Here is a 17,956-nt window from a genome sequence, read left to right as displayed (position 1 = left end):
AGTGACTGGGGGAGACTGAACAGGGAGTAGATATATCAGAATTTATTATATTCAGGTGATCTGGAGGCCGGGCGTTACCAACCCTGACATTTGCAGATCGTCCTGTGGTGTCGCACATCTCCCGAGTACCTGGGGCTGGATGCATCTCGGTGCATGGTGCACTGAACTCCAGTGTCCAGTGAGGGCATCACCCTCTGCTTCTAAACAGCATTATGCTACTTTTCTACCCAAACCATTAATGTTCTGGACCCAGGAGCTTGAGCTAGGATGTAGTCATTTTTCATCAAGTTAGGATAAAAATGGGGCAAACAGTTGAGGAATGAATGAAAATAATGAGAAAAAGACTTTTCAAAATTATCATTACAAATAATGAAGAAACAGATGATTTTAAGTAGAAAATGAAAATAAGTGTGACCATGAAGGATCAAGGATGCATATGACCACAGCCTGTGGGAACAGACGGAATGATTCCATCTTCGATTTTGGTTACATTTTTAGCTTTTTCCACTGCATGTGAGAAAGCAGACCGAAAACAACCCTAGAATGTTCATTTCTTTTTATCTTCCAAACAGATTTGACCCAAGGTGGACATTTTCTCTGAGGATAAGATGTCTTCTTTTCCCTCAGCTCAAAGTCTTACCTTTTGGATTGTATTCCACACACGTTCTTCATTGCTCTTTCCTCCTTCGAGGGTGTCCATGGTATCTGCCATTAGCGACTGCAGCTGTGGGGCCAACATAAAAATTATCAGTGTGGAAGTCACACAGAAATAACTTCTCTAAACACACAGATTAAAACCTAATTAAAAAATCATTTGTACGCTGATGATTTTATTACTCATATTTCCCACAATGAACACCACCACCTTGTTCCACTCCAATCATTACTGAGTATTATGGCATGCATAAAATATTGAAACAATGGAAAGATTCTTCCTAGAAATTTGCAGGAAACATATAGGTTTTAATGTAGTACGTGTTGATGTTTTGTTAAAAACAGATTTGAGTTGTAAAGAATGATGGTGGTAGTTAATTCTCCCAGGAAATGGCACACAGTACACGAATGCGTTTTAGTATTTCCTCCTGAGGCTAATGTATCATAATTCTAGTCATTATGAAAAAGCTCTCCAGAGGACAATACTAAAATTGCTGTTTTATTGCCTCTTAAAAAGAATCTCACTCATTGAAACTCTTTTACTATTGTTAAAATTTTGAAATAACTAAGTTTTCCTTTTCTTTTTGGTTTTGTTTTTTAGGTGACACTGAAACAGCCCACTTTGCCCACCAAAATGCCCCCTGCCATGTTCTGATTGAAAACAATCTCATGATCTGGTTGTGATGGTGCATGTGCTAATCTTAGAACTTTGGGGGTGGAGGTAGGGAGGATCAAGAATTCAAGGTCAGCTTCTGTTAACACTGAGTTTGAAGCCAGCCTGGGCTACATGAGGCTCCCTTTCTAAAAAGCACAAAAATAAAACAAATAAAATCCCATAAACTGAGTGGGCATCGCCAGACACACCATAATCCTAGCACTGGGGAGGCTTAGGCAGGAGGATCCCAAGTTTGAGGCCACCTTGAGCCACACAGTGATACCCTAGCTCAGAAACCAAGAATAACAAATCCTGTACACATGGCACACATATGGTTGCACCAGAACATGTGATATTGAAAAGTTAAAGTATTGTCTTAAGAATACTAGTCCTGGAGACTCAGGGAACATCACAGTGAAAAGATGGTCAGAGCTGGAGGACCAAGATGTCTGCTGCTGGATACTGTCTGCATGACATGATAGGGGGACTACCCATGAAACCTCAGCAACATGGTTGCCTAAGGAGACCTGCATAGTGACAATACCAATTGGCATGCCAACATGGATGGGGGAAATGTCACAGGGTTCCATCTCTAGATGAAGAGCTACAGGCACTCAGTGGCTGCTGAGAGAGGGAGAATCCATTTTCTCCAGGCATGAGCTCCCTGACAGGTTATCCAATTCCAAGTTGTCAGTCCTAAACACATGTACACATGGATACCACTAAATGTGCATTATATATATACTATATATGTATATATATGTAACAATAAAGAAGAAAGAGGACAAGAAATTGAGAGGGAGTGGGGGTGTGGGAGAAGTTGGAGTGGGTAGAGGGAGGGTGAAATGATGTAAATACAGTATTCATGATTGAATTTCTCAAAAAAAAATCCAGGTCAGTTCACTGTGGCATCAAATAGTGTGACACTTTAGATAATCTTTCTGAGCTTATGTAGGAGGGCAGAGAACTGAGTCACTCAAATAGCTTCTGTTGAGCAGTCGTCATTTACATAGTGTCCTCTGAGGTTGGATTAGGATTTATTTTCTAGGTTAACCCATACTTAGGACGGAACTGTAATAGGAATGTGACTGGGTCTGAGCAAGCTTGGTGGGAACAGGGTTGAGTGGGAGCCTCACTGCCAGGAACCATCAGACTCTACTGCTGAAGACATCTGGGTAAGTTCTCTATGTACCCCTTGGTACTTCTGATTGACTGACTGGCTGACTGACTGACCGACCTACTATCTACCTATCTGTCTATCTATCTATCTATCTATCTATCTATCTATCTATCTATCTATCTATCTATCTATCTATCATCTATCCATCCATCCACCTACCCACCTACCTACCTTAAATTGCTGGTCCCAGAAGTCTGTAAGACTCTGTTTCCATATGATTATACACCTCCTCCCTGGCTCTTACAGTCTTTCTGCCCCCTCTTCTGCAATGGTCCCTGAGCCCTGGGTGAAGTTTAATATAGGAGTCCTATCCAGGGACCCACATAGAGATGCTGGAGCAGCTGTTAAAGGCTCAGGCTCACAACCCAAAAGAAGACTAGAGATTAAGTCTTAATCCCCTCAAGTATTCATATATATTGGCAGCACCAACACGAGAGAGAGAGAGAGATAGAGACAGAGAGACAGAGAGAGAGAATGTAATGTATCTGATAAATCAATAAAATGTTTATTTGAGGGGAAAGCGTAGTTAGGAAAACAATGATTTTTTTTAACCGAATACACTAGCTAACTCAGAAAAGCAGACATTTTGTTCTTATGCAGAATCAGTCAGAAACTACTTAAAGGAATAGGCCAGAAACAATCTTCAAACAGACGTGTGCATTATAGTCATAATTAGTATTAGAAATTACAGCACCTCATTTGAAAAGTCATTATTGAGCAGTATGCTGCCCATTGAAGGAGTGGTATGGAGAGCTTGCTGTGTTGTAGGGAAGGGCTCTTTGCTTTGAAGCTTTAATTGAGAGAAGCCAAAACTAATTATGGACTTGAATTGAAATCACAGCACAAGGATGGCAATGGCAAAAATCGATTACCTGTAATTTTCAGATAACTAAAGGAACCCTCCTCCCTCTTTGAGCTTTTACAAGTGTAACCAAGAAGTGAGTGGCCAGCATTTATAATATTCATCTAGACTTGTTTAAAGTGTATTAAATAAATACTGATACTCAGAGTAAGCATATGAAATAGTCTGCCTAGCCCAATAAAAATACAATTCCTGACGAAGATGAAACCAATGAAATAAGTCTGTTAAGGAATCACTATGTCAGAACTGGTGATAATACTCTCCAATTCTTCATGGTGGCATGCAAAGGAACACCTAAAAGGTGGTGTGTTCACCCTGGTGTTCAGTGGTGTGGTCAGTGCAGAGATTTCAGAGTATTCTATAGCTGATTTTAGATGATTAATGCTGGTCCTAGATAAGAAGAAGCAAAAACAAAAAGTCGATTTGGCTACCTAAAAAGCTCATTTGAGATTTAAATGAAAAAATACAGAGGAGCTGTCTGCATGGAAGTCTCCTGAGTATCCTTCCTTCCTTCCTTCCTTCCTTCCTTCCTTCCTTCCTTCCTTCCTTCCTTCCTTCCTTCCTTCCCTCCTTCTACTTCTAGGAAAGGGGAGTAAGCACGTCAAGGAATTGCCACTAGAACGTAATCTCTCTGAGGGCTAAACATGCTCATGTGAATTCCCAGTGCTTTAGTAGGCACTGAAGAAGTCAGCTTCCTTCCTTCCTTCCTTCCTTCCTTCCTTCCTTCCTTCCTCCTCCTCCTCCTCCTCCTCTCCCTCCCTCCCTCCCTCCCTCCCTCAAAATCTTTTTGAGACAAGGTCTCCCAATAGCCCCAATTGGTCTGGAACTTACTATATAGACCAGTCTGGTCTTGAACTCACACAGATTCACTGGCCTCTGCCTCCCAAGTGCTGGGATTAAAGGTGTGTGCCACCATGCCTGACAGAAATACTTACTTTTCAAAATACACACAAAGGGCTCAAAACCAGCATCATTGGTATCCCTTTCAAGTGTACGATGTTTTCAGTATCTAAAACCTTAGAACAATCTAAAACTTTAGAAATGGGATATCATGGGATATTTTAATAATTTATATACTCCCCAAATTTTGGTAAAGATAATAGATGATTGATAGATAATAGATGGTTGATAGATGACACACACTTCACTTTAAACAAAAGCTTGATAACCTATCTATCTCTATATGAAATAATCATCCCTTTCCTATGTTTTTAAACATTATAAAGTGCTTGCTATATAAAAATGGAAACTAGTCAAATAGATCCAGACTGCCCACATTTCCAGTTTCTTCATCTGAATGCTGAGGACTGGTGGCTCCCTTCAGACTGCATTTATTACCACAAGTCTTTTCAGACCCTATCATTCTTCTGTTGGCTCAGGGCCTGTGAAAGCCTTAAAGAGAAACAAATACTTACCAATTCCACCTCCTGTTGACTGATGTCCTGGAGATAGGGGATGGTTGCCAGCTCTGCCATTGCTTGATTGATCACCTGGGCCTGTTCCTTTACTCTCTGCAGCTGGCTGAGGAGGCTGGCGTATTGCAGCTTCTCCATCACACCTGAGCATACGTGGAAATTCCCCTAGTCTCATAGGAAAAAAAAAGTATTTCAGAACAGGACAACAGACGCAGACCTTTCTCTGGAGACCAATGTCAGGGCGGGGCATAATATATTTATGTCTTTTGAAGCAAGTCCATAAGTACACGTCTCAAACCTGGTACAAGTGCATGCTCCCTTCTATCATTTTGGAAAGTCTCCACATTTTCTCACATAGGTGAATAGATGTGAAGGATGGCTCTTTGCAGGACCCTTGAGATGAGCTCACAGTTGTCCTGCATGAGGGATTGAGGCTAATGTAAAAAGACAGGACTGAAATTGTACCTGTGTTTTCCTCATTGTTGTCTCATAGGGCTGTGACCTCTTATTGGTGACTTTATCTACATTCTCAAAGCATCAGACCAGCAAAGAATTATCTATCTTGTTTATAGCAAAGGTAATCTTTATGCAAGTTGAATAAAAAACTCTGCTTTTATCTTTGGTCCACTTTATACACTGGCCCCTGTTCTGATAGCCATTCACTCTAGCTCCTAAGGTTATTTCAATAATGGACATAATCCATCTTGAAATAGATTACTCTGCCCAATTGTGAGGTCCATCCTCCTGATAAATCTGCTGGAATCTTTTTTTCTTATATTTTATTTTTCATTTTTATTTTATATGTATGAGTGTATTGTCTGCATGTATGTAAGTGCATCTGTATCATGTAGTGCCCACAGAAGTCAGAAAAGGGTGTCAGATCCCCTGGACCTGGAGTTACAGATGGTTGTTAGCCACCATGTGGGTGCTGGGACTTGAACCTGTGTCCTCTGTAAGAGCAGCCAGTGCTCTTAATTGCTGAGACATCTCTCCAGCCCCAACCTACTGGTATCTTAAGCTTTCTGAAGATAGGGCAACTTGGAATATGATGCGCCCCTGTGCATTTGCTACTGTCAAATTATGAAGTTAAATATGAATTGCAGTGCTTGGTAAGAGAGACGGAATTATAAAATTCTCACGTTTCTGTTTAGGAAAATGTACTTCTCTCATATGGGGCCACATCAGGGTCAAAATAAAAGCATTGGGTGTTTTCAGGGTACTGAGGGTATTTGGCAGTTACATTCTACATACTGGTGCTCAGAAGAGCAAGGCTGGTGAGCAGTGTCTTTTATGGAAGGATTTCTGGACCAGCTACACCAGAGTCTCTGGGATTGTCGTCCAGGCAGTTGGCATTGCCTCTCTTCACTCACTGGACCACTATGTCTTGCTGTGTAGCCCTAGAGATCTGAATGATGTAGGTGCTTTCCCAGATACTCAGATATCTCAAACAGAAGCCTATGAGCAAATAACTTCCTTGCAGCTTGGTATCTGATATGGATGGTTTTAGTTTGTGAATATGTATCAAACAGTCCCTTGAGAGGAGATGTATGATTTCTGTTTCTCAAAGAAAATTTCCTCTAAAGAAAAATTGTTAGAAACAAGCATTACTAAAAGATCATCTGAACTTCAACTTGAAATTAGAAAGCAACTTTCTGAAATGTCATGTGCACACTTTGATTGATAGCAAGCCCTAGATGCTGACATTTTTCTGGAATCTTGGAAATGAATGAAGGTTAGGCATGCCTACATTCTTTTTTGTTTGATTTCTCCCAGATGCTCGCTTGTATCATTCAAGTGATGCCCCCGCTATTCTAATTTATTGTTTCTGATTAGTTATTTATATGAAAACCTACGAGCATCTAGGAGTGATGATTCCAAGTGGTGGACATGAGATCCCTCACCCGAACTGATGAAGCAGCTAACCCACTATTCAGTTTCAACATGTCGCTAAACAATGGTGCTCCGTCAAGGAGAGGAAAACGAGCCGAAGACAAACAGTTTTCTTTCTGAAGAAAAATTGCTTTCTTGGGTCCTTCTTTGAAAGAAACAATGGGGCTAGTTGTAGGGAAGTGGAGTAGTGACTCAACTTGAGAGAACAGAAACAACTGCAGCTTGCTCGGGAACATAAGCTATTAGTGTAATTTTCCAAAACATCAGGAAAATAAAAATAGTGGAAGGCGACAGCAGTTTGTTAGCCTGATTGTTGGATGCATAAGAAAACAGAAAGTGTGCCATATGAACAAGATGCTGGGAGAGAGCAGGGTTGACTGCTGATAGTCACTGTCCCTCTCCTCCCCTAGCCAAGGGCAGTTTTGCCTATCAGGAAGCTGTTGGTCAATATTTTAGGTATTCAGGATGGGTGCTTTTGAAATACCAAATGAAAAAAAAGAAATGTCAATATCAAATGTCAGCAAGGGATGTTTTAATGCTATTGCTTTAAGAAAATCAAAGAAATAATGAGAAATGAAGGAATTAAACATCCAGTGCTTGCAAAGGGTAAATCTGAAGGGAGTTAACTCTCCCAGTGAGGCTTTAGGAGCCATCAGATAGCTCCTCAGCTGCTGGAGAGAGGGCAATAAAGTGGTCAAGACTGGAGGTAAAACCTCACACCAGTGCAATGAAGGTTAGGCAAATAGCAAGATCAAATGAAGCCTTCAGGTGGAGAATCACCTAGATTTAGTAGCAGTTATGGATGAATGTCAGGTAAATAAGTGCTACTCTAGACCTCCGTGAAAGGCAGAACCCAACTGTTTGGAGTGTATTTCCATTTGGTATAATATATAGAAACATTAAGTGCAAAGGGGGAGGGGGTAGGAACCACACACTCGTTTCAAATGTGCATATGTAAACAGTTTGTGCTTCACTTGGAAGACATGAAAAGCAAAATTAATGAGGTATTAACAACATGGTTAGTTAGGTCAGTTTTTGGCAAGTCACCCTGTGAAGGAGGCTTCACACATGGCAAGAGATTTTATGATTTTATGATTCTTAAGCATTTAGCTCAGAAGCACAGTGGGAAAGAGTCCAGACTGACAGCAGCCAGTTTTAATGAGGGGAGGGAAGAGGGCACTATCCAGTGTAAGCAAACTCAATAGGGTCAAAATCCCGAGAAAGGGAAGAAAATCCCCTACAGCAGGGAGGCCTGGGGAACGGGGTTGATGTTCAGTAGAGTTACAGGCCACCAGGAACATATGCAATACTTTAGAGCTTATAAAATGCCAGAATCATCTTTGCTTGGCCATGTGTTGTGTGTCTAGAAAAGCCTTCTATAGAGACTAGTAAACTTGTGTCAGAGTGGAAAGGACATCACTACCCGAAACACAGGAACCTCCCTCAGCCCAGGGAAGGACTCTGTTTCTACCAGTCTACCAAGTGCTTTCACAGTTAATATTGTGAGTGGAATCTGTTTATATACTTCAATGTTCATTTAAAGACATGTTTTATTTTCAATCCTCTGTGTGTGTGTGTGTGTGTGTGTGTGTGTGTGTCTAGGTGAGTACAGATGCCAGTGGAGGCCAGACGAGGGCACCAGCTGGTCCCCTGAATCCAGAGTTTTAGGTGATTGTGAGCCACCAAACACAGGTGCCGGGAACTGAACTCAGATCCTCCTCAAGAGCAGTGCAAACTCTTAACCACTGAGGATCTCTCCAACCCCTTCAACATTCATTAGATGAACCCAACTATGGAATACCTTGTCATGTTGTTTTATTTCAAAGAGATGCAATATGTCTTAATGAAAGAGTACTGGGATAATTTGCTCTAGCTCAGATTTTGTGCCCAAGCTGCTGATCTTCTAGCTGTGTGAATGTGACTGTGTTACCTCTTCAAGCCATGGTTTCCTCACTGGTAAAATGAAAGTAGAGATGCCACAAATTGAGGGTCAGACTAGAGAGTGTGCGAAAGTATGGTTTCCACACTGCAGAGCTTCGGTATCGAACTCCTATACCCTAGTTCCCAAGACGAACTGCCTAAACACAGCCCGCCCGTTTAATAACCAGCGATGCTCTGTCTTGTTTAGAAATGTTTGGGTTAAGACAATTTCTTGATTGTGACACATGGAAGGGCTTTAGAAGAAAGCAAGCTTTAGAAAACTTTGTTCTTCATTTTGTATTTAGTACGCTTCTGTTGAAGATATATTATCCTAATTTCATACGTTTATTTTGTGGCGAACAAAGACACACACCTTTTATTTTATTGGAGGAAAATTTAAAACTAGAGCAACTGAGTGAAAGAATTCCCAGTGATATTATTTTAGTGTTACTGTATTATAATAATTTAGTGTATTGCCAAGTTAACTTTTTTCCTAATTAAGGATGCTGGATGGATACTATAATCCTTATAAACTATGAGGTTTAGGAAAGTGACCATAAGAATTCTTGGAATTGCCTAAGTATTATTTAGACATCCATATATTTATCATCATTTATGTGACAATATAAATGTGGTAATGATTAAAAAATTGTATAACTGGTTCTGGTCATGTTATGCCAAATACTAGCATTGTTTTTTGGGTCTCTTGAGTTATGAATGCTAATGCTGTAATGTATATTATTTTCAAAGTCCAAAGCCATTTACATCAAGGAACATTGTCAAAATGAGTTAAAAAAAATCTGAGCATATATGACACTATGTATCTTTCTTAGCTATTAGAGATGAAAAGATAGATGCCCTGAATGGGTGATCTGCCTGAGTGGGCCACGAGAGTCATGCCCAAGTCACCACTCAAGAATGATCGAGAAATCTGAGGTTCTTTAGGATAGATGAGTTGCAGGAGGCACTGGTTGCTGACTTCTAGTGGCAGTGGCTCAAACCGCTGGCTCCGTCATCCTGAGATGCTGATCAGCTTGTGGTCAGAGGCTTCCCTCACTGAGACCGCAGGCCTGAGACCAACTCCCCTATGGGCAGCAGATCTCCATGGCTGGAGATGCCACCTCCAACCCTGCCTTCGTGAAGTGATCTGAGCGAGTCAGGGATTGAAGGGAAAGAACTTGAGGTTCATGGGACATGGGTGCTCTCTTCATAGTAGAACAATGTGTAATGTCAAAGTATAGAGGATGTATAAAGAAAAAGACCTGTGAAACCGTCCTTTTGTTAAAGCAAACCCAAGCCAGTGTGAGCAATTACAGTGTCTATGACCTGAGTACTTTACAAAGCATTTCCACATGCCGTATGTACTTTCGGTCTCTGTGAGGTGAGCCTGGCAGACATAAGCCTATTCCATCAACCAGAAGAACCAGCTCAGAGGCTAAGTGACTTGCCATAGGCTCACATGCCCAGAGCCCATGCTTGGGCAAACTTAGGCATCCAAAGGTGTCAAAGAATAGGGCAACAGTATAGACAACACAGTACCTACTGATTCATGTGGTGTCCAAGCACAGGAAAACACCAGTAGGAACCTAAACACAACTGAAAACTGTATCACAGTTAATGGTACCAAGTAGGAGTAATTTCTAGTCACTAGTTCATCATTTGCTTCGTTACCTTTGTAACCACTTTTTATTCAGTCCTGCTATATGATGCTGTGATTGGCAAAGAAAAAACCTGGAGACCAATGTTTTGGAAGCCAAAACCTCTGACTCTGGGAACCTTGAGACTCAACTCACGTTCCTTCTATTAAAACTGTTTGAGACAGTCTTCCTCAAACTGCTGTTTCCCACAGAAGCAAGCACAGGGAAGTTGATATTATTTACAATTAGATAGGCAGAGAGGGAGAGGCACGGATGAGAACAAAAGCTCTGGTCTCTATTGTTCTGAGACTGATTCTACAGCAAGAGAACCCATTATTAATTAGATATTAAGAATCTCATTTTTCAGGGCTGGAGAGATGGCTCAGTGGTTAAGAGCACCAGCTGCTCTTGCAGAGGACCCAGGTTTGATTCCCAGCACCCACATAACCATCCATAACTCCAGTTCCAGGGGATCCAACGTCCTCTTCTGACCTCTGCAGGCCTTGTACGACATGGACACCCCACCAGGGTGACACACAGGCATACAGGCAATGCACTCATACACATAAAATAAATACATAAAAATTAAAAAAAATGTCCTTTTCAGATCCATAAAGATATACTCTTACATAAATTTCCAAGTTCTCAAGACAGACTTTGGAAGGTGAGAAGGAAAGCGGTTAAGAACTCTGATCAAGCGCATGGTGCCTAGACCCAGCCTGGGATCATGCCATGCCGTCCCAGCCAGCAGCAGATTATGTTGTCAGTTTCTAGACACATAACAAGCTAAGACAGGTGTTGCCCCAAAGACCCAGAACACAGGTGAATCCATTCCACAGGGCTCAGCACCCATGCCCACCAGGGTGACCAGGCACTGACAGATCCCTTCCATAGCGCCCAGCATCCAGGAGGCCAGGCTAGCCAGGTAATGAGGTCACTTGTTGCTCATAGTGATGATTCTTAGTAGCAAAGCTTCCTTTCACTGCTTCTAGTAACCTGATGATGACAATAATGGAGTGTGTGTGTGTGTGTGTGTGTGTGTGTGTGTGTAAGACATTTTGATAAAGGGTAAATTACAGAACAGGGCTCAAACACAGCTAGTGAGATAGATACAGATGGAACGTGCCACTCCCCAGTTTACACATTTCATCTTGATTTTCAATGTGATCATGTAGGAGATGAGGCCTCTCGGAGGTCATTAGGGCAAGATGAGTTTAACTGTCCTGGTTAGTGTTTATTGTCAATTTGACATAGGCAGTCACCTGGGAAGAGGTTATCTCAGTTGATCAAATTGGCCTGTGGCCATGTCTGTAGGGAACTATGTGGGATGGCCCAGCCCACTGTGGGTTTTGCCACCCCAGGCCAGGTGGTCCTGTGTTGTATAAGAAAGCAGGCTGAGCACAGGCCAGGGGAGCAAGCCAGTAAGCGGTGTTCCTCCATGGTCTGTGCTTCAACTCATGCCTCCAGATTCCTGTCCTGAGTTGGGGTCCCTCAGTGATGAACTGTGACTGGGGAGATGTAAGCTAAATAAACCCTTTCCTCCCCAAGTTGGTATTGGTCAGAATGTTTTGTCACAGCAATTGAAAGCAAACTAGAACACTGCCCCAACTTCCCACAGTGGTGGACTGCTACCTAGAAGTGTAAGTGAAAACAAATCCTTTCTTTCCCAAGTTGTTTTTGGTCATGGTGTTTGTCCTAGCAATAGAAAAGCAAACCAGAACATGGAGGGGTTAGTGACCTTTCAAGAACAGATGCCAGAGCTTTTACCCCTCCCCCAATGTGGGAACACGGTGCAAAGGCAGTATTGTCACTGGAGCCGCACCCTGCTGCCCACCTTGATCTTGAGAAACGCACTACAGAACCATGAGAAATTAAATTTCTCTTGTTAAGGTACCTGATCTAAGGCATTTTGTCATGGCAGCCTGAGTCAACTGAGATAAAGGTGAATTTCTTATCAGTGGAGATAGAGGGGGATAACTGAGTGGAACTTGGTTGTGGGGAGGGAGGAAGTTTATGGTAGGAAAGTCGGCTAAGAACAACCTTTTAAAAATATTCATAACATATAGAATTAGAAATCATGCAAATAGATTGGGCATTTTACAACTTTTCTAAAATGCCAGGTAATGTTAGTGAGCAGGTAATTGCTGAACAGATGTTAAGTAGCTGCTTGTGACGACCCCCTTGGTTCCTCTCTGAGGGTGAGAACATCAAATCAGTGATGCACTACAAAACCACAAGAAGAAAATTCTTTGAGTTCCAACTTAAGGCCTTTTGAAAAATATTAAAGGGAGAGAAATCTGCATCTTTTATAGCCCATTAATGAGAAGATCTCTTTACATATTCTCAGTGTGATGGCATAAATTTTGTAAAAGAGCAGCATATAATTTGGGTGATATTTTGACTTTTTAAGGAATGAAAAGGGGGAAAAAGCACATTTTCCTTGGATCTGAGAAAGGGATTACATCATTTATCCGAAGGCCGTACAATGATCACTGGCAGTGTTTAGCCTCATGGGGAGGTGCACAGGCAGGAACTTGGAAAGCCCATTGGTTCTCTGCAATGGCTCAGTAAATGAAATAGGGAAAGCAATGTGCTTGACAAAATTTTGATATTGATTCAAAATGAAAATTTCACTGTAACCTTGACTTAGATAATAGGAAGGCAGCAAGAGAAAACCCTCTTCAGCGAGACATTAGCGTAATATATACTTGAAACTGGAGTGCGGCATTGTGATGTTTTAGAATGCAAGACGAGCAAAACCATTAGGTAACATTTGTTTGGTTTTGCAAATGGGATTTTCTGTGAATATTTCTCAAAGACCCCAACACTTGCAATATTTACTCTCTAATCTTTCTGTACTCCTAGAATTCTCTGATGTTTAGTCACTGGACAAAAATAAAGACTCATATACCTACATTCAGTTGGGTGCCTCTAATAAAGTCCAGTATGGGCAGGATTCGCTTTTCCAATATCTCCATGTGTCGGGCCATATCTTCTCTGGTCAGCAGACAGAAAGGAGTTTTATTTTCTAGAAATTATAACAATAAATTTTATACTATTTTTTTTTCAGACTTCCTTTTCAAAATGCTTTCTTTAGCGAGATATAAACAGATACCTTGATATTAACAGATAAGAAATCTTTAGTATAGAAACTCGTTCCATCCCTGGACCATATGTGTAACAATGAAGGATCTGTGAGGATTAAGGCAGAGGACACATTGCCCTTTAGAAACTGCCATTTATTCATTTTGTTGTGTTTCTCGATTGAGAGATCTAAGAGACAACCTGTGACAATTCGCTTATCTCGGCAGAATATGTTTTTCCTGAGTTGTGAAAAAATTTTGTCATAACATGTCTGATGTTTGTCTTGTCTTTTTTTGGGTGTTATTCAAGTGTGCGAATGCTGTTGGCTTTGAATGTGGCTCAAGGCTGAGATAAGCCTCACAGGATACAGCATCAGACAAAACACAAATTCTTAATTATGTGGTTACAGCACAAGGAATCAATTCAATCCAGCCATGAATTCAGTCTGCAAGTTTGGGACTTCATGTAAATATCTGTTTTATTTTTGAAAAATTTAACCAGAATTAGTGAATGCTATTGAACTATATACTCTTTGTGATTTTTAACTCATGACTATTACATGGTGAAAGAGTAGAACAGATGTTAACACAGTGGCAGATATGCCAGTGACTTGGAGTTGCAATTGGCTATATTTTCAATTTCATACACTAGTCCTACTGCGTAACTGTCTTTCATATTTGTTAACTGATGATAAAAGCTTGCATTACTTTTTATGCTTTGCCATTTTTTATGAGTGTGTGTGTATGTGTGTGTGTGCGTGTGCACGTGCATGCATACGTGCATGTGTGTGATGGATGCCTGTTTCATTTTTGTGTATGGGTGCCTGTGTGTGCAGGTGTAGGTACAGGAGGACACCAGAGGTTGATGTTTTGAATCATTCTCCAGTGCTTGTCCAGGTTACTCATTGAGGCAGAGTTTCTCAATCAAACCCAGAGCTTACTGATATGGCTAGTCCTGCTAGCCAGGTTGTTCTGGGGATTCCCCATCTCTGCTTTCTGGGGCTGGATTTGCAGACAGGCCACTAAGCTCACTCAGCATTTCTGTGGGTTCCGTCAGTCATAGCTTTGGTCCTCACGCTTGCGGAGCAAGTGCTTTAATGCTGAGCCATCTCCCCAGCCCCCCACCCCGAATCTGTATTCTTGATGGCTACAACAGGCAATGTTGATGGTAGTGTCTGGAATGGGATGGTTGGTATGAGTGGGCAGGCGCTCCAGGCTCATGTGCATTCTTTGGGGAAAGCTCCTTAGAAATCACAATTCCATGTACTGCTAACCAACCCACAAAGAAAATTGTAAATATTGATTGGTGTGTAACAAGAAAACATTTCTTGGGCGGGGGGGGGGGACTAGACCCTTCTACAAGCTAGGTTTTGTGATGAGTCAGACCTGAGGCAGAAGACAGCTCCACACTTGTACCTTTCTTGGAAAGTAAGTTCAGGTTCCACTCACCTGTAAAAGCTGGCAGCTTCCTACTTGATAATTTTTCTAAAAATTTCCCATCACCTTTGTTTTTGAACCCAAGAGTCAACAGATATTGTTGGGGAGGAAAATAGGACCAGTCGGCTGTCTGAGGCAATACGTGCAATCCTTGAAGATCTGAAAAATGGCAGCAAAAAAAAAAAAGAAAAAAGATTATGTTTTAGTTCTGTTTTTTTTCAGGTCTCCTTCTGTCAGTTTAGGCATTGTACCTGAAAAAAATGATAAATATAAACATCAAAAGGTCAAATTAAAATCATGTGCATCAAAAGCATAAGTAGGTAATATATACCATCACGATCCATTATTTCTATTTTTCTTAGTAATGTAAACACAAATAGTAACAAGATATGGGTAGATTATATTGTCATCTTTTCCTATGTTAATAATAGACATCCATGGCCAACCTACAGGCAGAATTGTTTTTCTAAATATCTTGATTTTGTGTCCTAGTTGAAGACTAAGGGAACTTCCTAATGTTATATAACAGGAAAGAGAAAATAACCAAGTGAGAATTGAAATAGATGGTGTACTGAGAGAACTAGGCACCTGCATGCAGAAGAATGAAAACAGATTTGCTATCTCCAACCCTGCACAAAAATTGGTTCAGAATGGGTCAAAGACCTTAATGGAAGACTTAAAGCTCCAAAACTACTAGAGGAAAACGCAGGGAGCACACTTCACGATGCACGTGTAGGCAAAGCCTTTCTGCAAAGGACTCCAGTAACCCAGGAATGAATCCCCCAAACTGACGAATGGGATGATGTGAAATTAAAAGACTTTTGTACAACAAGGGAAATACAAGCCATATGAAGGGACAGCTGCAGAATGGGAGAAAGTATTTTCCAACCACACATCAGACAGGAATCAATATGCAGAATATGTAAAGAACTGCAAAAATTAAACACCAGTTCCCCCAATTTTCTTGATCAGACAGTTCTCAAAAGAAGAAATACAAGCGGACAATAAATATTTGGAAAAATGTTCAACATCCTCAGCCATCCAAGAAATGCCAATTAAAACTTCCTGACTGTCTCTGTCACCCTGGTCAAAACATCGAGAAAACAGCCTGCAACCAACCCTGACAAGGATGTGGGGAAAGAGGAATGCCCACTCACTGCTAGTGAGATGTAAATTGGTACAGCCACTATGGAAATCGGCATGGGGGTTTCTAAAAAAGCTAAACTTGGGTTACCACATGACCTAGCTATAGTACTCTTGGGTACCTACCCAAAGAACTCTAAAATGAACACACTGCTGAGGTATTGCACATCCGTGTTTACTGCTGCACTATTGTCAGCAGCTAAAAATGAATGAAGAGAATGGAACACAGTGGAATTTTATTCAGTCATAAAGAAAAATGAAATCATTATGGTAAGCAAAATAAGCCAGACTCAGACAAATATACATTATCTCTCATGTGTGGACCCAATATTTAAATTTGTGTGTGTATATGTATGTATGTGTATCTTGAGACTAGAAAGGGGACCATAAAAGGACAAGAAGAGACATTAAAGTGAGGAAGAGATGGTTTAGAATACATGTGACACAAAATCAGAAGATGGTTATTTGTGAAGAGGAAGGGGACCAGCAGGCTGGGGAAGCAAGACAACAGAGGGTAAGAGGGGAGGACACAAACAACGTGTAAATGAAATACCACACTGAAACACAATACTTGTATGCTAACTTGAACCAGACTTATAGAAGGTAAGAGTTTCATGTGGTAACTGCAATGACTATTCTACATAGATTTGGAAATAATCCAAGTGTAGTGAACACAGTTCTAAAACAATCTCAGTCCCTAATGGCCACAAAAGCTGATGTTGACTGAGCATGTCGTTCTTCCTGTCAGTGATGTTAACAGTTGGGTGTGTGTTGTCTTTAAGACAGATGGTGCTCCCTCCACTTTAGGGACAGAAAGTGGAGGCACCTGTATGGGAATGAACACAGCCTTGAAGTGAGCAGCACAGCACTTATGCCCACAGCCTACTTGCAGTGGGGGTCTGTCTGCTGTGTTCACGTCATGATGGCTTGGCTCTGCGTTGTGTCTGGGAAAAGACAAGGTCATCCCTGGGCTTCTGAAGGCCAGATTTACAAGGCCATGTTGATTTTATTTTTTTAATTTTTTATTTTTTTGCTCTTTTTGATTTTAGAGTTCTTTAGGTATATACCACCCTTGTGGTGACCCAACCCTTGTGGTCTCTCTTTTTTAGAGACCCCCATATGGATTTCCATAGTGGCTATACCAAATTATATCTCACTAGTGGTGAGGAGGCATTCCTCTTTCTCCACATCCTTGTCAGTGTTTGCTGCAGGCTGTTTTCTTGATGATAGCCATTCTGACTGGGGTGAGATAGACATTTAGAGCAGTTTTAATTGGCATTTCTTGGAAGGCTGAGGGTGTTGAACATTTTTTCAAATATTTATTGTCCACTGGCATTGCTTTCTTTTGAGAACTGTCTGATCAAGAAAATTGGGGGGATTGGTGTTTAATTTTTGCCTTTATTTTGAGCAGCAAGACTTTGTTTTGTTATAAAACTATTTCTCAAATGGAAATAAGTGAATAAGTCTTCTCTGTGCAATACTGCCAGAGAAGGGGAAAGGCAACAATCCCCAGTATCTTGGAATCATAAATATAGGCATATTCTTTAAGTTTAAAATCTGCAGCAGAGGGGCTGGAGAAATGGCTCAGCGGTTAAGAGGACATGCTGCTCTCTCAGAGGACTGGAGTTCAGTTCCAAGAACCCATGTTGGGTGACCCACAACTGTCTGTTACTCCAGCTCCGAAGGATCTGAAGTCCTCTTCTGGCCTCCACATGCAGCTGCATGTGTGCAGCATGCATGCACACGCACATGCGCATGCACACACATGTGCATGTGCGCGCGCAGACACACACATGCATGTGCATGCACAGACACACACATGAGCATGCACACACACACACACAGTGAAGAAAAACCAGCAGAGACTCACAGATGTACCATGTGTTGTTAGTTCTGTTCTTGGAAACTGAGAAGCCTTGCAATTCAGCATTTTGGCATTACTAGTGTCAAGCCTAGGCAGATGTGTGGGACTCTATTACACAGATAACGAGAAGACTTGGAGAGGTTGGTTTCTTGCCCTAGAGTATTTATTGATGGAAGAGACCAGTATTAATATGAGAAGGAATAGATGAACTAGAAT

General features: G+C 41.3%; 1 protein-coding gene across 1 annotated transcript in view; it reads right to left on the bottom strand.

Annotated features, from left to right (window-relative positions):
• Window positions 1-546: 546 nt before the first annotated feature.
• Window positions 547-17,956, bottom strand: part of LOC103730820 (spermatogenesis-associated protein 16-like) — a 71,456-nt gene continuing 54,046 nt past the window's right edge. Inside the window, exons 3-6 of the mRNA XM_008829121.1 lie at window positions 14,746-14,892; window positions 13,129-13,241; window positions 4,767-4,931; window positions 547-724 (exon numbers count right to left, since the gene is read on the bottom strand). Of these exons, the coding sequence (XP_008827343.1) occupies window positions 629-724; window positions 4,767-4,931; window positions 13,129-13,241; window positions 14,746-14,892 (521 nt within the window). The 3' untranslated portion in view covers window positions 547-628. The remainder of the gene's footprint in view (window positions 725-4,766; window positions 4,932-13,128; window positions 13,242-14,745; window positions 14,893-17,956) is intronic.

The sequence above is a fragment of the Nannospalax galili genome, unplaced genomic scaffold, assembly GCF_000622305.1.
Source record: "Nannospalax galili isolate Female #2095 unplaced genomic scaffold, S.galili_v1.0 scaffold5174, whole genome shotgun sequence".
In the NCBI taxonomy this organism is placed as follows: domain Eukaryota; kingdom Metazoa; phylum Chordata; class Mammalia; order Rodentia; family Spalacidae; genus Nannospalax; species Nannospalax galili.
Note: the sequence above shows the minus strand (reverse complement) of the source record. Positions and strands in the feature narration are given on the sequence as shown.